Source organism: Diplotaxodon limnothrissa, linkage group LG18 (genome assembly GCF_057381915.1).
Source record: "Diplotaxodon limnothrissa isolate DT_005_m linkage group LG18, D_limnothrissa_male_GT1.1, whole genome shotgun sequence".
NCBI classification, from domain to species: Eukaryota; Metazoa; Chordata; class Actinopteri; order Cichliformes; family Cichlidae; genus Diplotaxodon; species Diplotaxodon limnothrissa.
The window spans coordinates 1,781,070-1,794,721 of record NC_140613.1 but is presented as its reverse complement, the minus strand read 5'-3'; the positions used below and the strand labels follow the sequence as shown (position 1 = coordinate 1,794,721).

Below are 13,652 nucleotides of genomic sequence, written 5' to 3'. Positions count from 1 at the left end.
CCTCGCTCAGGCTTGAAGCTCCTCCCACACCTGCATGAATCCAGGAGGAGACCTGCATCTGGATTAATTCCTCACTCACAGTTTCCTGTCATGACACGCGCACGCCGACCATGTTTGTTCTCATGTTGGTGAATCAGGTTAATCGCTGTGGTCTGAAATCTGCCACGCCCCCATTTCTCCATATAAGGAAACACACTCACCTCGATGCTGACTCTAACAGTGCCGATTGTCTTAATAAGTCAGGACGCAGTAACCATGGTGATAAATGCTGTAATGCTCGGATTAAATCTGATTATTTTCCCTCAAAGGAAAAATAATCTTGGACTGGTTAAACTGTCGCTTAAAAAAAGCAGACAGGAAATGAGAGGAAGTGCTACCACAGCGTGTGAGGGCGTGGTGGACGGCAGCCTGTCTCTGAGCCTGCTCCTGCTTAAAGGGGCTTCTTCCTCCTCACTGCCACCAAGTGCTGCTTGTAGGTGATGGTTGGTGTCGAGTCTTTACAGCTGTACAAACCGTCCGACTGCTGTTGTGTCAAATATCTTTGTTTACTATCATCAAAATCGCCGAGGAAACGAAAAACATTTTTGTTAAAGGACGTTTTTGAATGACATATTTTCTTGGTGACACACATGGATCAGAGCTCAGACAGGAAACGAGTCATTCACGACTTTAAAAATGATTTCACAATAAATTTAAATCGAATTTAACAGGAAAACAGAGTCATACCTGGAAGTTTTCCAGGGAAAAGATCTCATGAAAACACACTCAGGAGGAAACGTTATCTTACAAACCCACCAAACCTCTGCAGAGTGCAGCAGATTCCAGTAAAACCACCTCCAGGCAGTGCTGGGAAGGCTGGGCGGGTTAATGGAAAGAGGGAAAACCCACAACCTCCACCATCGGCAGGAGGAGAGACCTGCTGCATATTCTCCGACCCGCCCTCTGTCTGCCGCACAGAGTTGTCACATGTGACAGAAGGACGCCGGGCGTCATTACTGGAGGAAACGCAGAGCGACCAGAAGCAGCAGCCAGAGCAGGAAATGAGCTGCAATATCAGAGTCTGCTGCTCAGCGTCACTGAGCATGAACGAACTGCAGATTCACTCAAACCGACGCGTCCGCGACTCTGACCCGGCCCACAGTCAGAAGCTCTCTCTAACAAACCAATCAAACCGTCACCGGCTCGCCGAGACCGAAGGAAACCGTCACATCACGATTCCCAGCAGACCTCTTATGGAGCCAGTTTCCTCCTTCATAACAAACGCTGTTAGAGACCGACTCAGTCGACCCCCCAGGCCTGAGCAAACCTGCAGTTCCTCCAAAGTCCACTAGAGGCTCAGAAGTGAGTCGCCCCCACAGACCCCCATGTGAAAGGCAGACGTGATGCTGTTTGCTCATATCAGGGGTAAAAGCACTCAGCCTGGCTCGTCTGTGTTCATATGATCAGTTTACGTTTATAAATTCTGAATTTTAGGAACATTTGTCCGTAAATTCATGTAATTTGTTTACATTTATGTTCATTAACATGCACTGTCCTAAATAATGAAATTAAACTGAACAGACGTGGAAACACACTGTGCAGGACCTCAGTGCCTGTTCCAGGCCAGGCTGTCCTGTTTCTAGCAGGGGGGTCTGAACCGTCCATCTGGACCCTGCAGAACCAGCAGAGAGCCCGAGGTGGACCCCGAACACGCAACAGGAGGCCTGACAGCGTCGCCTGCGGGTGGAGACCTTTATCATCAGGCTGCAGGCGGAGGAAGGACTGTGCACAGACATCCCGTCTGCACCAAGGCTGGAGTGTGTTTATGTTTAGATTTAATGGAGTAAAAGACTCAAATCTGAGCGAAGAACAGCTGAAGAACAGCTGAAGAACAGCTGAAGAACAGCTGAAGAACAGCTCGAGCTCTGGAGGTGTTACCTGTCGGCATCGGCGGGCCGGATGGAGGGCAGTCTGAAGCTGGTGTTTCTGTCCAGTTTGGTCTGACTCCTCGTCCTTTTGATGGAGCCTTTAAGACGTTTACTGAAAAACCCCTGAAGGAGAAACAGCAAAGGTCAGAATCAGTCACAGATGGTGATTTTCACGAGAGCAGCACTGATCTTCACAAAGACACGTTAACGTGGACTTTCATGAGCGTTGGATCGGTGAGTAATCGCTTCAGATATTCGACTGTAACCTCAAACCGTCTTCCAAGAATAAAAGCGGCTCCTGTTTCTACTGATCCACCCTAAAAACTCTCAGATCTCTCAACAGCGTCTCACACGTCCTTTTTCCATCCTGTTTCTGTCACAAGAGCCTCGCTGTGAGCGATGCTGCTGTGGCTCACACAAAGCTCCGCTCTGAGCCAGCGAGGTCCTTCACAGAAACACTTCTCCATCCTCGACCTCACAAACTCAACTCACGGGATCCAGGTGATCCACCAGAAAGATGAAACACTGATGCAGCAGCACCATCCCTCAGTCCTCAGCACAAACCACCACCTTCAGTTGCAGTCAGGTTTAATCTCATTATTTTGGTGATTACTGTACGCGATTCAGCAGCGATGAACGGGCTCAGGTGGACGTGCCTCGACTAGAAAACGCCCTCTGGTGGTGTTTTCATGCAGGTGGAATAAATGACGTGAGCACAGCATCCGCACACACCTGTGCGTTTCAGCTCATTTTAGAGCGACTGTAACTCCGTCACGTTTGCACTGAAGACACAACTCCAAGTTCTACAGCGATATTCGCCTGCGCCAGCTGCAGTGAAAGGCGGTGGGGTCTGAGTCGTCCACAGCACAGTGTAGTGTAATGTTTCACAGGTCGCTGAGCTCAGCAGCATGTTTGACCAGCACCTGCTGCCCCCTGGTGGCGTTTTCATGCAGGAGAAACAATAAATGTCTTCAGCTCAGCCACTCTGAGACTTCTGGTAGAAGATTCATGTGTCTGTTGTTTTGCTGGTATTAAAAATCACTCTGACATCTAAACACACCGACACCACCCAGGCCTGCTTCAGGCTGAGTGCTGATTGGTTCCACACTGATGAGTCATCCCTGTATCTCCATCTATGATCAAACTCTGATCAAACCCTTCAGCTCTCAGGTCGTCTGTCACAATAAAAGCCCCGTGCAGAGCTGTGGAAGTGAGCGGCCTCATTTCCGGAGATATTAATATCCTCAAACGCATCACCTCCTCCCCCCTCCCCTGCAGACTCCCTTCAGGCTCATTGGCTCCTTTTAATGCATCAGAATAAAGACGCATCCTGCCAGAGAGCGAGGAACACTTCAAACAGGCCGCCTGCACCCTTAAAAACCGCCTCCACCAAACAGCCAATCACACCTATTGATCACGATTATTGGTCTCTGAGGATCGCTGAACAGACGACTGAAAGCTTCGTGTCACTTCCTCACCACTGATGAACTCCCAGCATGCTCCCCGGCCGTGTTTACTTAAATCTGCGTGAAGACGTCTGAAACTAAAAATACGACCTGAGAGCTGCGACACAAACTCTCAGCACAGAGTTTCAGCTCTGCTTCAAAGTGCTAACGACGGGAAAACAGTCGCAGCAGAGCTTCAAACAGAGACGCTGGAAACTAACAGAACAACAGCTGCAGTAACAAAAACAACAGCTGCAGTAATATCCTGTGTTCAGTTGCACCGACATTTTATTTACTGAGCACTTTCCTGATAACCTGATAACCAAGCTAGTTAGCATTAGCATGCCACCCTCCCTTCTGGCTGTGAAAAACTGACGAGGCGTTGATGAGTGATGCCACGACCTAAACACACACGTAACTTATTAATATCAAGTATTCAGACTTTAGCGCCACCTGCTGGTAACAGGAACTCTGCCTTATGTACAGCCTGATATACAGCAAACAGGCGACACGTGTCCGTGCTCTGAGGGTGGAGGAACACCAGAGAGGACGACGGAGCAGAGACGGGCCTGAGATCTCTGTGATGGCGTGCAGTAAATAAATACATGCAGAGACGCGTTCCCGTTACTCACCGGCACTTTGAACGGAGACGTGTTTGGATTGTCGACTGCGACGCTCTTCTCCGAGCTCCCCAAACCGGAAATACTCCTCCTCCTCGGAGATCTCTCCGAAGAAACTTCTGCAAAGAGAGAGAGAGAGAAAGGGAGGGTTAACCAGCATCATCATCATCAGCCTCTGAGCTGAGCGACGGAGGACAGGCGAAGACGTTCAGACATGACGGAGGACGAGGACAGACGTCGGGTCGCAGATATCTACACCTTCTGTCAAACGTTCTTCCAGTAATCACGCCGCCAACACACTTCAAGTCATTTTCACCAACCAAAGTGCTGCAAACGGACTGAAAGGTTCAAATAGGAAGAAAACCAGAGAGCGCCAACAGCACGTAACCATGACGACTGCCGCTGACCAGTGCAATCATCTGAGCCGCCACGTCTTATGGGTCGTGTCCTGATTTAACATTTAACTGAAACTTAAACATTTACTGGACTGTAAGTCAAGGCAGATGTTCCACATGAGGTCTACGGGAGAGTCTGATTGGTTACACATCAGAAGTAAAAGCCAATCAGAACTGAGAACAGAGAAACACATTCAGTCTGAAGCAGCAAAAACAAATGAGCTGAAAGAGTCACGATAATAAGAGAGTAACTTTAATGAGACAAACTTTAAAACATGAAGACAAATCAGCTGTGACGGCGCCACAGCGGCTATGCTAATGGCAAAAAGGCTAAATTATGCTAGCAGCTACATGGACAGGAAGCCTCAGACTTCCTGAAACCAGCTCAGCTAAAACTTGAACATGTGAACAGCAAACAGAAGAGGAGCAGACAGAAGCAGTGCTGGGACCATCTCTACGTTATTTAATATGAACACTAACCAGGATTTCCACGGCTCAATGACAGAGGATTCAAAAGTACACGACTAATAATAAATAACATCAGTGATGAGAGCATGACGCCAGATTCTTTCTGCACCTGTAAATCATTCAGATATCGCTCCTCTGTCTCTCCTCCTCTTTAATAATCTGTATCGGCCCGTCTGTGAAGCTCGCCAAGCTTCCTGCTGCAGAAACCAGAGTCTAACATTTCCGCGTCCTCCTCTGCAGCTCTCTGCAAACACATCCAGTGGGCCGGGTTGGGCCCCGAGCCACATGTTTGACACCTCTGTATGAGAGTTCATAACGCAGCCGTTTGGAGCATGAAGACACACACGAGCCACAATCAGCTGTGGGAGTTCCACCCCGACCCAGCTCAGGCCGCCGCCACCTTATACGGAGCCAGCAGCGTCATGGCGACACCAGAACAACATGTGGAGAGACGCTGGCGTCCGACCGGCAGCGTATGGAGCCAACATGATGTTTACATGCTGAGGAAACAAAACGTGCTGCTCTGCAACAGGAAGTGAGCGCAGCATGCAGCAGCGGGGAGCTGTATCAGGTTCCAGCTGCAGGACGAGGCGCTCGCCGCATGCACGCCGCAGGCATGCAGCGCTGCGAGGAAGCCGGGGACAAACTTTCATGCAACCCCCCACACCCCACCAACCGAACCACCCCTGACGATGGAGGAAGAGGAGCGCTGACGGGGACGCCATCAGCGCTGGTCTTTCACTCCCGGGACAAAGTTGAGGCAACATGCGGCAGGAAGCCCGGTATGACAGGTCGGTCACATGACACGGACAGAGACATACACAGAGGGAGAGAGAGGGAGACGGTACCTCGATCGCAGCTGTTCCCCATCATCTGAGGAGAGGACACACACAGAGTCAGACGGGATTGGCCGGAGCCGCTGCCACCTGTCAGCCAATGAGGTTAAGCTGCAAACATCCGTCTTTGTCCCGTCCTCCACTTTGGCATCCCCCAGCCCTCCCCTCTGCCACCCCTCCCTCCTCAGCACCGCATCCTCCTCCTTCACGCTGCCTCCTTTCCCATCTCCTCCTCCTCTCTCTCCACTCAGCAGTAATTCTAAGTCTCGCTCGTCCGCTCGCTGAGGTTTTACCGCATTTCTTCAATCAATCCCACAAACTGCTCCGTTCTGCTGTCTCTCCTCCTCTTCGTGTCTTCCTTCCTCTCTGCAGACCCTCCTCTCCCTCTCCCTCGCTCTCTGTCTCTGCAGCACCTCCCTCTCCCTCCTCTTCCTCTCTCGCTGCGTTTATCGCTGCCCTCGGAGGATAATTACCAAATAAGTTTCCCCTCAGCCAGCTGATGTGGGACACAACTCTGGGGGCCGAATCACATCAGGCCTGCAAATTAACTCTATTTTCAGAGTCTGTTCATTGATCCGATCACTCGCTAATCACCATTAATCACTTTCAAAAGCATAATTTATGTCATCGGTGACCCGGGACTGAAGAGTCGACGCTTTTTAATAACACAAATGTTCACACTCTGGCTCTTTAACCATTCAGCACAGGATCCGACGCCTGTCTCTGAGTCTGAAGACTTTCAGAGTTTCTTAATGATCTGCTCTAAAATGAAAATTATTGAAACTTTTAGAAACTGTACCTGCAGCTGCGTGCAGACTATGAAACAGTAATCAGACGCGTCTGCAGACGCTCTGCCTGCTGTTCAGCTTAAATATTATTTCCTGTTTTTGCACCTGAGTCGTTCAGACCATCAGCATCAGTCCACACCTGCTGTTGTTGGCACACAGGTAGACTCAGTGCAGCAAAATTTAAACCCACTCATGACCAAGTGTCCTCTGTCACACTCAGTGGATCCTCTGATCATCTATAAATATCTATTGATCAGCTGTGTCTCAAATATCTGTACTCTGAGACAAGTAATCAGCAGATGAGCCACACCAGGAATCGAACCAGCAAACATGTGACATGTGATCAACAGTAATCATCAGTTTGCTCAGGTTTTCACCTTCCTCCTCCTCCTCCTGCTGCTGCTGCTAACGAGATATTGATCAGCGGGAACTCGGCTCAATCTGTCGTTTCAGCGGATCCACCAGAGACCGCGACCTTCACAGACGGGGTCACGGTCAAACCAGAGACCAGCAGCTCGCCAGTCTGGTGCTTTGGTCTATTTTTGCTTAGGTCTGTGACCTGTGGGCGTGGCTTACACTAACACTGTAGCTAACAGACTGAGGTAAAACCATGCACGTGCACTGCTTCTGAAACTTTGCACCTTTTCATCTAAATATGCTTTTAAAAAAAAACAAAGTTGTCAGCTGATGCAGCTAGCTGCTAATTAGTGCTAACACCCACGTTTGTTAGCAGTAACCTCACAGCAGCCATGTTATTGGCTAGATGATGTCATTAAGCTTCCAACCGCACAAACACGCGCCATTGGTCCAGTTCAGGTCAAGCTAGCAGACAGCTAGCAGCTACAGCCGCCTGTCAGTCAAACAGGCCCCGCCCCCAATAATACGAACTTTAAGCAGGCTGTAAACATGTTGCAAGCATTGACTCACTGCCAGAGCCTCTAGTGGTCATTAGAGGAACTGCAGGTATAAAAGCATGAACGTGTGAACAGATGCACACTGAGGGACTCTGGACGGCTTTCAGTTGCTGGATCTTTCCGCCGCCCTCCCTCTGACCACCACGACTTTGGGTTAAATCGGCTCACGTGTCGGCTCGTAGGTATCGAGCTTCCCGGACGGACTCGTGGGAAAACCGCTGCTAAAAATAAGCCTGAGGGCAGAGAGAGGCAGAGCCGAGGGACAGGAGGAGGCTATCGGGTGTCAGAGAAAGTCATCCATCAGCTGCTGGTGTCGGCGCACGCGATGGTTTCAGCCTGTTTGAGTTTAAAATCCCGTCGGCCTCCGAGGGCTCCCTGAACATCTGTCCGCTCACAGCTGGCTGATTAGTTTAATGTCTGAGTTATCGACTCGACCGCCTGATGAATGAGCAGCTCTGTGAGGACAAACCTCCACAAACAGAAACCTGCACATAAACAACCAGGTAATACTGACCAATCACATCTCAGCAGACAGCGAGCAGGTAAACACTGAACCGTGAGCACCCTCCTCCCATCATAAGTGGTTCAACCTGTCACCTGTGTGTGTGTGTGTGTGTGTGTGTGTGTGTGTGTGTGTGTGTGTGTGTGTGTGTGTCAGTAGTGTGACACCGCTCAGAAAAGATGAATGGGTGGATGTGATGTCATCAGAAAGGAGCGCGAGGAATGCTGAAGCTGACCTCTGTTGAACTCTGGCTCATTCAGGAGTTGACACACCTGACACACACACACACACACACACACACACACACACACACACACACACACACACACACACACACACACACCAGTCTGCTGCACAAAGAAACCTTTGTGTGAAGCTGTCTGCAGGGCAGAGTGGGCGGAGCTTTCACAGCAGCAGGTATAAGGTGAGATTCCCAGAAAGTCCTGGTTTTAGTGAATGTTTCCCAAAGTGGGAGCGTGTCTAAGAGCAGAGCCGTGAGGCCACAGCGCCTGCATGAAGGTGAAACAGCCTCATGTCCAAACATCATCAGGCGTCTGGGCTCACGGCCGTTACATCACAGGTCTGATGGCTCATCACATCATTTATCAGTGTTTACACATTTTTTGTATTAACGGCTGTCAGCCTGCAGCAAATCTCACATATTTTATATGATTATTAGAAAACAACAAACTAAAAGATTCCTCTTAACGGAGCCGTGTAACAAAAAACACTGAAGAGTGACAGTGGGTGAAGGGATCACTTCTTTCCACATTTAAACAATTTCAAGTGTTTGAATGTGAAAATACTGACGGTAGGAACAGCGTGGATCCTGTGGAGGGCTACGACCGCGTTCTCTGGCGTTCGCCTTTTTTAAACTTGTTGTGCCGGCTTTGTTCCTTCTCTTCAGTTGTCATCAGAGTTTTTCTCAGCAGGAATGATAAAAACAACGAGACCCCGTCAGCCCTCCTCCTCACACTCAGCTCCGCTTTCACAACAAATATTCAAAGAATTTCTTTTCACATAATGAAACCAGTTCTGTTTGTCGAGCCTCGTTCGGCCCGTGTGCGTCGGCCGCCTCCTCTCGCGTCGCTTCACATTCCTCTGAATAAATTAACAGTAGCAGTGAAACTCTGAGCCACCAGCTCGCCCCGCTGCCGCTGCTCAAACCACGACCACGGCGCCAGGATTCAACCTGCTGTCACCTGCCCGATCGGCTCGGATGTCGTTCGCTTTGGTTTCTGTCATGAGGAATGTCGGGGCAGATTTAAGACGTTTGGAACGAGTGTCGGATAATAAACAGCTGGTCCACACACTCAGTTACACGTATTATTTCTATTACAGGTAATCAAAGCTGAAGTTTTGATCGTTTTGTCACATTTCGCAGACCTTAAACGTTCTTGCTTCATCAGACCTCCTGAAGCTGTGGCTTCATTAACAGTGTGGAGCATCAGGTCATCTTCACCTGCAGAGCTCAAACTGGGATCATTTAAAAGCAGTCCTGAGCCGCAGCTTGTATCTTTGAATTCAGGTGTTTTCAGTCTGGATGCCACAGGTGTACGAGATCCAGCTCCGTGAACTCGAGCGTGGGCTGCAACAGGACGCCACCGCGGTGCAGCGTTTGTGCTGATGTCAGAGCGGCAGCGACTCTGCTGAGTCGTGTTTAGGGACATTGATGCAGTTTAATGCATGAAAGTCGCTGCCGCTCTGCTGACTCAGTAGCTGCAGAATTCATCCTTTGACTTTAACATCAGCACAGACACGGTGAGCCGGGAGCTTCCTGGTACTTCCTGGCAGCTCAGCCTCTGAACGCTGCGCCGTCTTCACCTGATTTTTAACTCAAATGTTTCTGGATTTGAAAACATTTGCTGCTCTGTTATTTTGGTAATTTAAATTCCCGTTGCTGTTCTGAGCTCTACATTATTGTTTGCGACACTTTAATTTCAGATCAGCTCGAATGTAAAGCGTGAATTTGTGGCTGACTTCAGATTTGTTTCCACAGCTCTTAATTCCAAGTTCTGGAATAAACCTTTAGTCTGAATAAATGTTATTTTGTTTCGTCCTATTATTGCAAACTCCTGTTACAAACAGTCGAATCTGACCTGGGGTCAGTCGTCTTCCCGTGCTGCGAGGACGCCGCCCTCATTAAACTCCAGAGTGACAGAATCACAGTTACAGCCTCGATCAGAGCGAGCGAGGCGCCTGTGGAGACGCGTGGTCTCTGCTGCCACGAAGCATCTCTGTAGATCTTTCATAACGCCGCCTCCTGCAAGGTCAAAGGTCAAACTCTCTAAAAACAAAACTGCAGGAAACAGTGGCGTGCTCCTTTAAAGGGAGCTCCCGTCATGCTGCGTGCATCCTCAGATGGGAGTCGTCTTCGGGAAATTTGGGACACAATGATCTAATCATAGCAGGAGCGGGGACAGCTGGAGCGCCGCGATTTAGGCTAACTGTCACAGCATCCATTAATAATGACGAGCAGCCGAGCGCACGGAACCGGAAGAAACGTGAGAGCCGCCGAGCACCAGGCGCCCGCAGTAAGGAGACGTCAGCGTACCTCCAGATCTGAGAGGCTGAAGTCATGTTTGCACACTGAGTGTGACTCAGGCTGGCCGTTATAGTAACCATCATCAATGAGCTCGTTAATACGCTTTAACTAGCAGGTCATTACTGAGCACTAATAACAATGAAACTGAGGTCACTCAGAGGTCACTTTGATCTTTATTGTTGTCCCTGATGACGAGCGGCTCTGCATTGGAGCAACAAGTGCATCATGGGACGGACGCTGACGACTCCGAGCAGTGAATGACTGTAAGCTGTGATAATGGTTGCCATGGTGCTGCAGCCACACAGGTTTTTGTTTTTTAAACTGTCCTCACACAGGAAGTGATGACAGACCGCAGGCAGAAGAGACTGGGCGGGGCTCGCCCGGTTTCTCAAGATGACATCATGTGTTGTGAATGAACTCGGAGATAAGAGGAAGAATCCTGACCTCAGGTGTCACCAGATTTGTTGCTGAGGTGACTACAGGACTGGCTGAGGTCACACCTCTGCATTACTGAGGACTGACAACGTCCCGCTGACTGTCAGCTGATGCTTCACACTTAAATATATATCATTTATTTTAGAGAAACGAGCTGGAAAACATTTATTTGCTGATTAAGTCAGAGGACTGTGAGTCAGGAGAGCGAGGGCCACAGCCTTCTCAACCTTTGTCATGTGCACTTGGTTTCTAACGACCTGGTTAGAAATAATGGTCGGTTTGATAAAATACAGGTTTAGTCGATCTTATTTTTTCCTACAGTCGAGCTCTTGTTCTTTTCCACACACTCGCTGTAGTCTCAGTCCAGTGTAATAACCCTGGAGCAGGTTTTACTCCCAGCATGCTCCGAGAGCTGGTTTTAAAGTTCAACCACGATCTGAAAGCTAAAGTCGGTTCTGCTTCAGATCTCAGCGTGGAGGTTTTAATGCATCATCATTTCTAAATACATGTTTACCTTTAATGTCTAAATGATTCTGACTCTCACCTGTCCTCCGCCATCACGCATCCTGCCTGCAGTCTGGGCGTGACCTCTGACACGGAGCTTTGATTTGACATTCAAATCACCAACGGGCCGCAGCCATGTTTTCTCCAGGAACATGAGCCTCCATCATGTGGACTCTGACACAGCCCCACCTCAGCTACTCTGCACAGACTTCCTGTTACATACAGGGCTTTAACCCGCCCACATCACACACTCATGTACACCTGACGACCCGAGCTGCAGGACAGGGATGCAATGATCGGGACCAAAGAACCAAAAGGTGATTAAAGTGCCGCGCTGCGACAGCCCGTTACCTTGCTGGCACGCTCGCTGCGTTAGGTTAACACTTGTTAGGAAGCTTTTATTGCACCATAACAGTAACACAGCATGTCGTTAACTGCCTGCTCCACTCCGTGTGTGAGGAGCTGCATCGCTGCGAGCCGAGAGCAGGGGAAGGACAGACGACATGAACACATAACAGAGAGGTTTTGGCTTTCCATCCATCCATTCGCTTCCGCTTGTCCTTCTCAGGGTCGCGGGGGGCGCTGGAGCCTATCCCAGCTGTCATAGGGCGAGAGGCGGGGTACACCCTGGACAGGTCGCCAGTCTGTCGCAGGGCCAACACACAGGGACAGACAACCATTCACACTCACATTCACACCTAGTGACAATTTGGATTATCCAATTAACCTATCCCCACAAGCTGCATGTCTTTGGACGGTGGGAGGAAGCCGGAGTACCCGGAGAGAACCCACGCAAACACGGGGAGAACATGCAAACTCCACACAGAAAGACCCCGGCCTGATGGTGGAATTGAACTCAGGACCTTCTTGCTGTGCGGCAACAGTGCTAACCACCGTGCCACCGTGCTGTTTTGGCTTTCCTCCAGAGCAAAACCCACAGAGCTGACATAAAAACTGTTTAGTGCTTATATGCACAGTCATCCCTTCAAAGACGTCTGAGGCAGAAACACCCAGCAGTTCTCATCACCTCAGTCCTGCTGACTGTCAGGATCTTACTAAAAGACACTCGAGCTTAAATTCAAATTCTGGGGCCTGAGAAATCAGAAATGTGTTCTCCTGAATAATCATCACAACGTTGTCATCATTGTTCACATCTTCGTCGTCACTTCTTTGTGCCGTTTGTGTTTGAAAGCGCTGTATAAAGAAAGTTTATGACTGCACCTGTTAAAGCTCAGAGCTGAACGTCTCTTTTCTTTCATGTCTGAATAAAATTCAGACCAGCAGCAGCTCGACTGATCCATCAGCTGAACACGTTCACCTCTGATGGTGATCGATAACTGATCGATAACTGATGCCAGGCTGCTGATCGGAGAAACTAACTTCTCCTCTCGGTCCGACTCCTCGCGGAGCCTGAAGCTGCAGCTCTGCAGGCAAACTTCAACCGAACACGCGCCCGAACGCAGCCGGCGGAGAGCGCTCCGGAGGCGGGCAGCAGACCGAGCTTCTCCCGGTGTCTGCCCGACCTCCGGAGGTCCGACCGGAGGGTTAGAGAGAGACACTCACCCGGAAAGTCCATCACAACCGCGATAACTCTAAAGTCATGTCCTCACTCAGTCCGGACGGTCTCACTCCGTCAGCAAACAGCAGCTCAGCGCACACTTCCCCCGCACCTTCACAATAAAGGTCCGAACCAGGAAACTGCGCTGTCAGCGAAGCGCTCGGCCTTCAGTATAAAACTGTGATAACATCATTTACAACCCACGGCTCTCTAACACAACGAGCCAGCATTTAAAGCAGCTTGTTGGCAGTTTTATTTTCGTGGCTCTCTCTTGCTATTTGTGTCCCGTTACACAACGAGCTCAACAAGTTAAATTCAAACCTCACAAAACAACAACAAAAGCTTCTCGGAGGCTTTTATGATGGAGACATAAATAAAAAAAGGTGATGTTTAGATGTTAAACCTGCTTAGAGAGCAGTTGGAGAGTGTTTGCAGACACTCGCCAACCCTCATGACCAGCAGTTACATCACATCCAGTGTGGTGGACAGCCCCTTTATAATCTGCCACGTCCAGCGGGAGGAAAAATTAACCGTTAGAGTGAAAAAAACAAACAAGTATCAGTGCATTCAGTTTAAATATCAGTGGCCGAGGACACGTCAAAGAACAGATAAATCTGAATGATGCAAATATAAATGGTGTTTTTCAGATTTGTAGTTTTGCTGCTGATGGACCGAACTGATCTGACTTGAATGATTTAAGTCTGTGTGAACACGACAGAGTCACATGTAGCCTGA

General features: G+C 49.4%; 1 protein-coding gene across 4 annotated transcripts in view; it reads right to left on the bottom strand.

Annotated features, from left to right (window-relative positions):
- The window catches only part of rasal2 (RAS protein activator like 2), a 64,533-nt gene that overhangs the window by 17,308 nt on the left and 33,573 nt on the right, over nucleotides 1–13,652 (bottom strand). For 3 of the 4 annotated variants that reach the window (XM_085377368.1, XM_085377366.1, XM_085377367.1), the window contains exons 4-5: nucleotides 3,985–4,091; nucleotides 1,918–2,030 (exon numbers count right to left, since the gene is read on the bottom strand). In XM_085377368.1, coding sequence (XP_085233494.1) covers nucleotides 1,918–2,030; nucleotides 3,985–4,091 — 220 coding nt within the window. Of the gene's footprint in view, nucleotides 1–1,917; nucleotides 2,031–3,984; nucleotides 4,092–5,683; nucleotides 5,709–13,652 lie in introns of all 4 variants that reach the window. The other variant, XM_085377369.1, reaches the window with a different exon arrangement.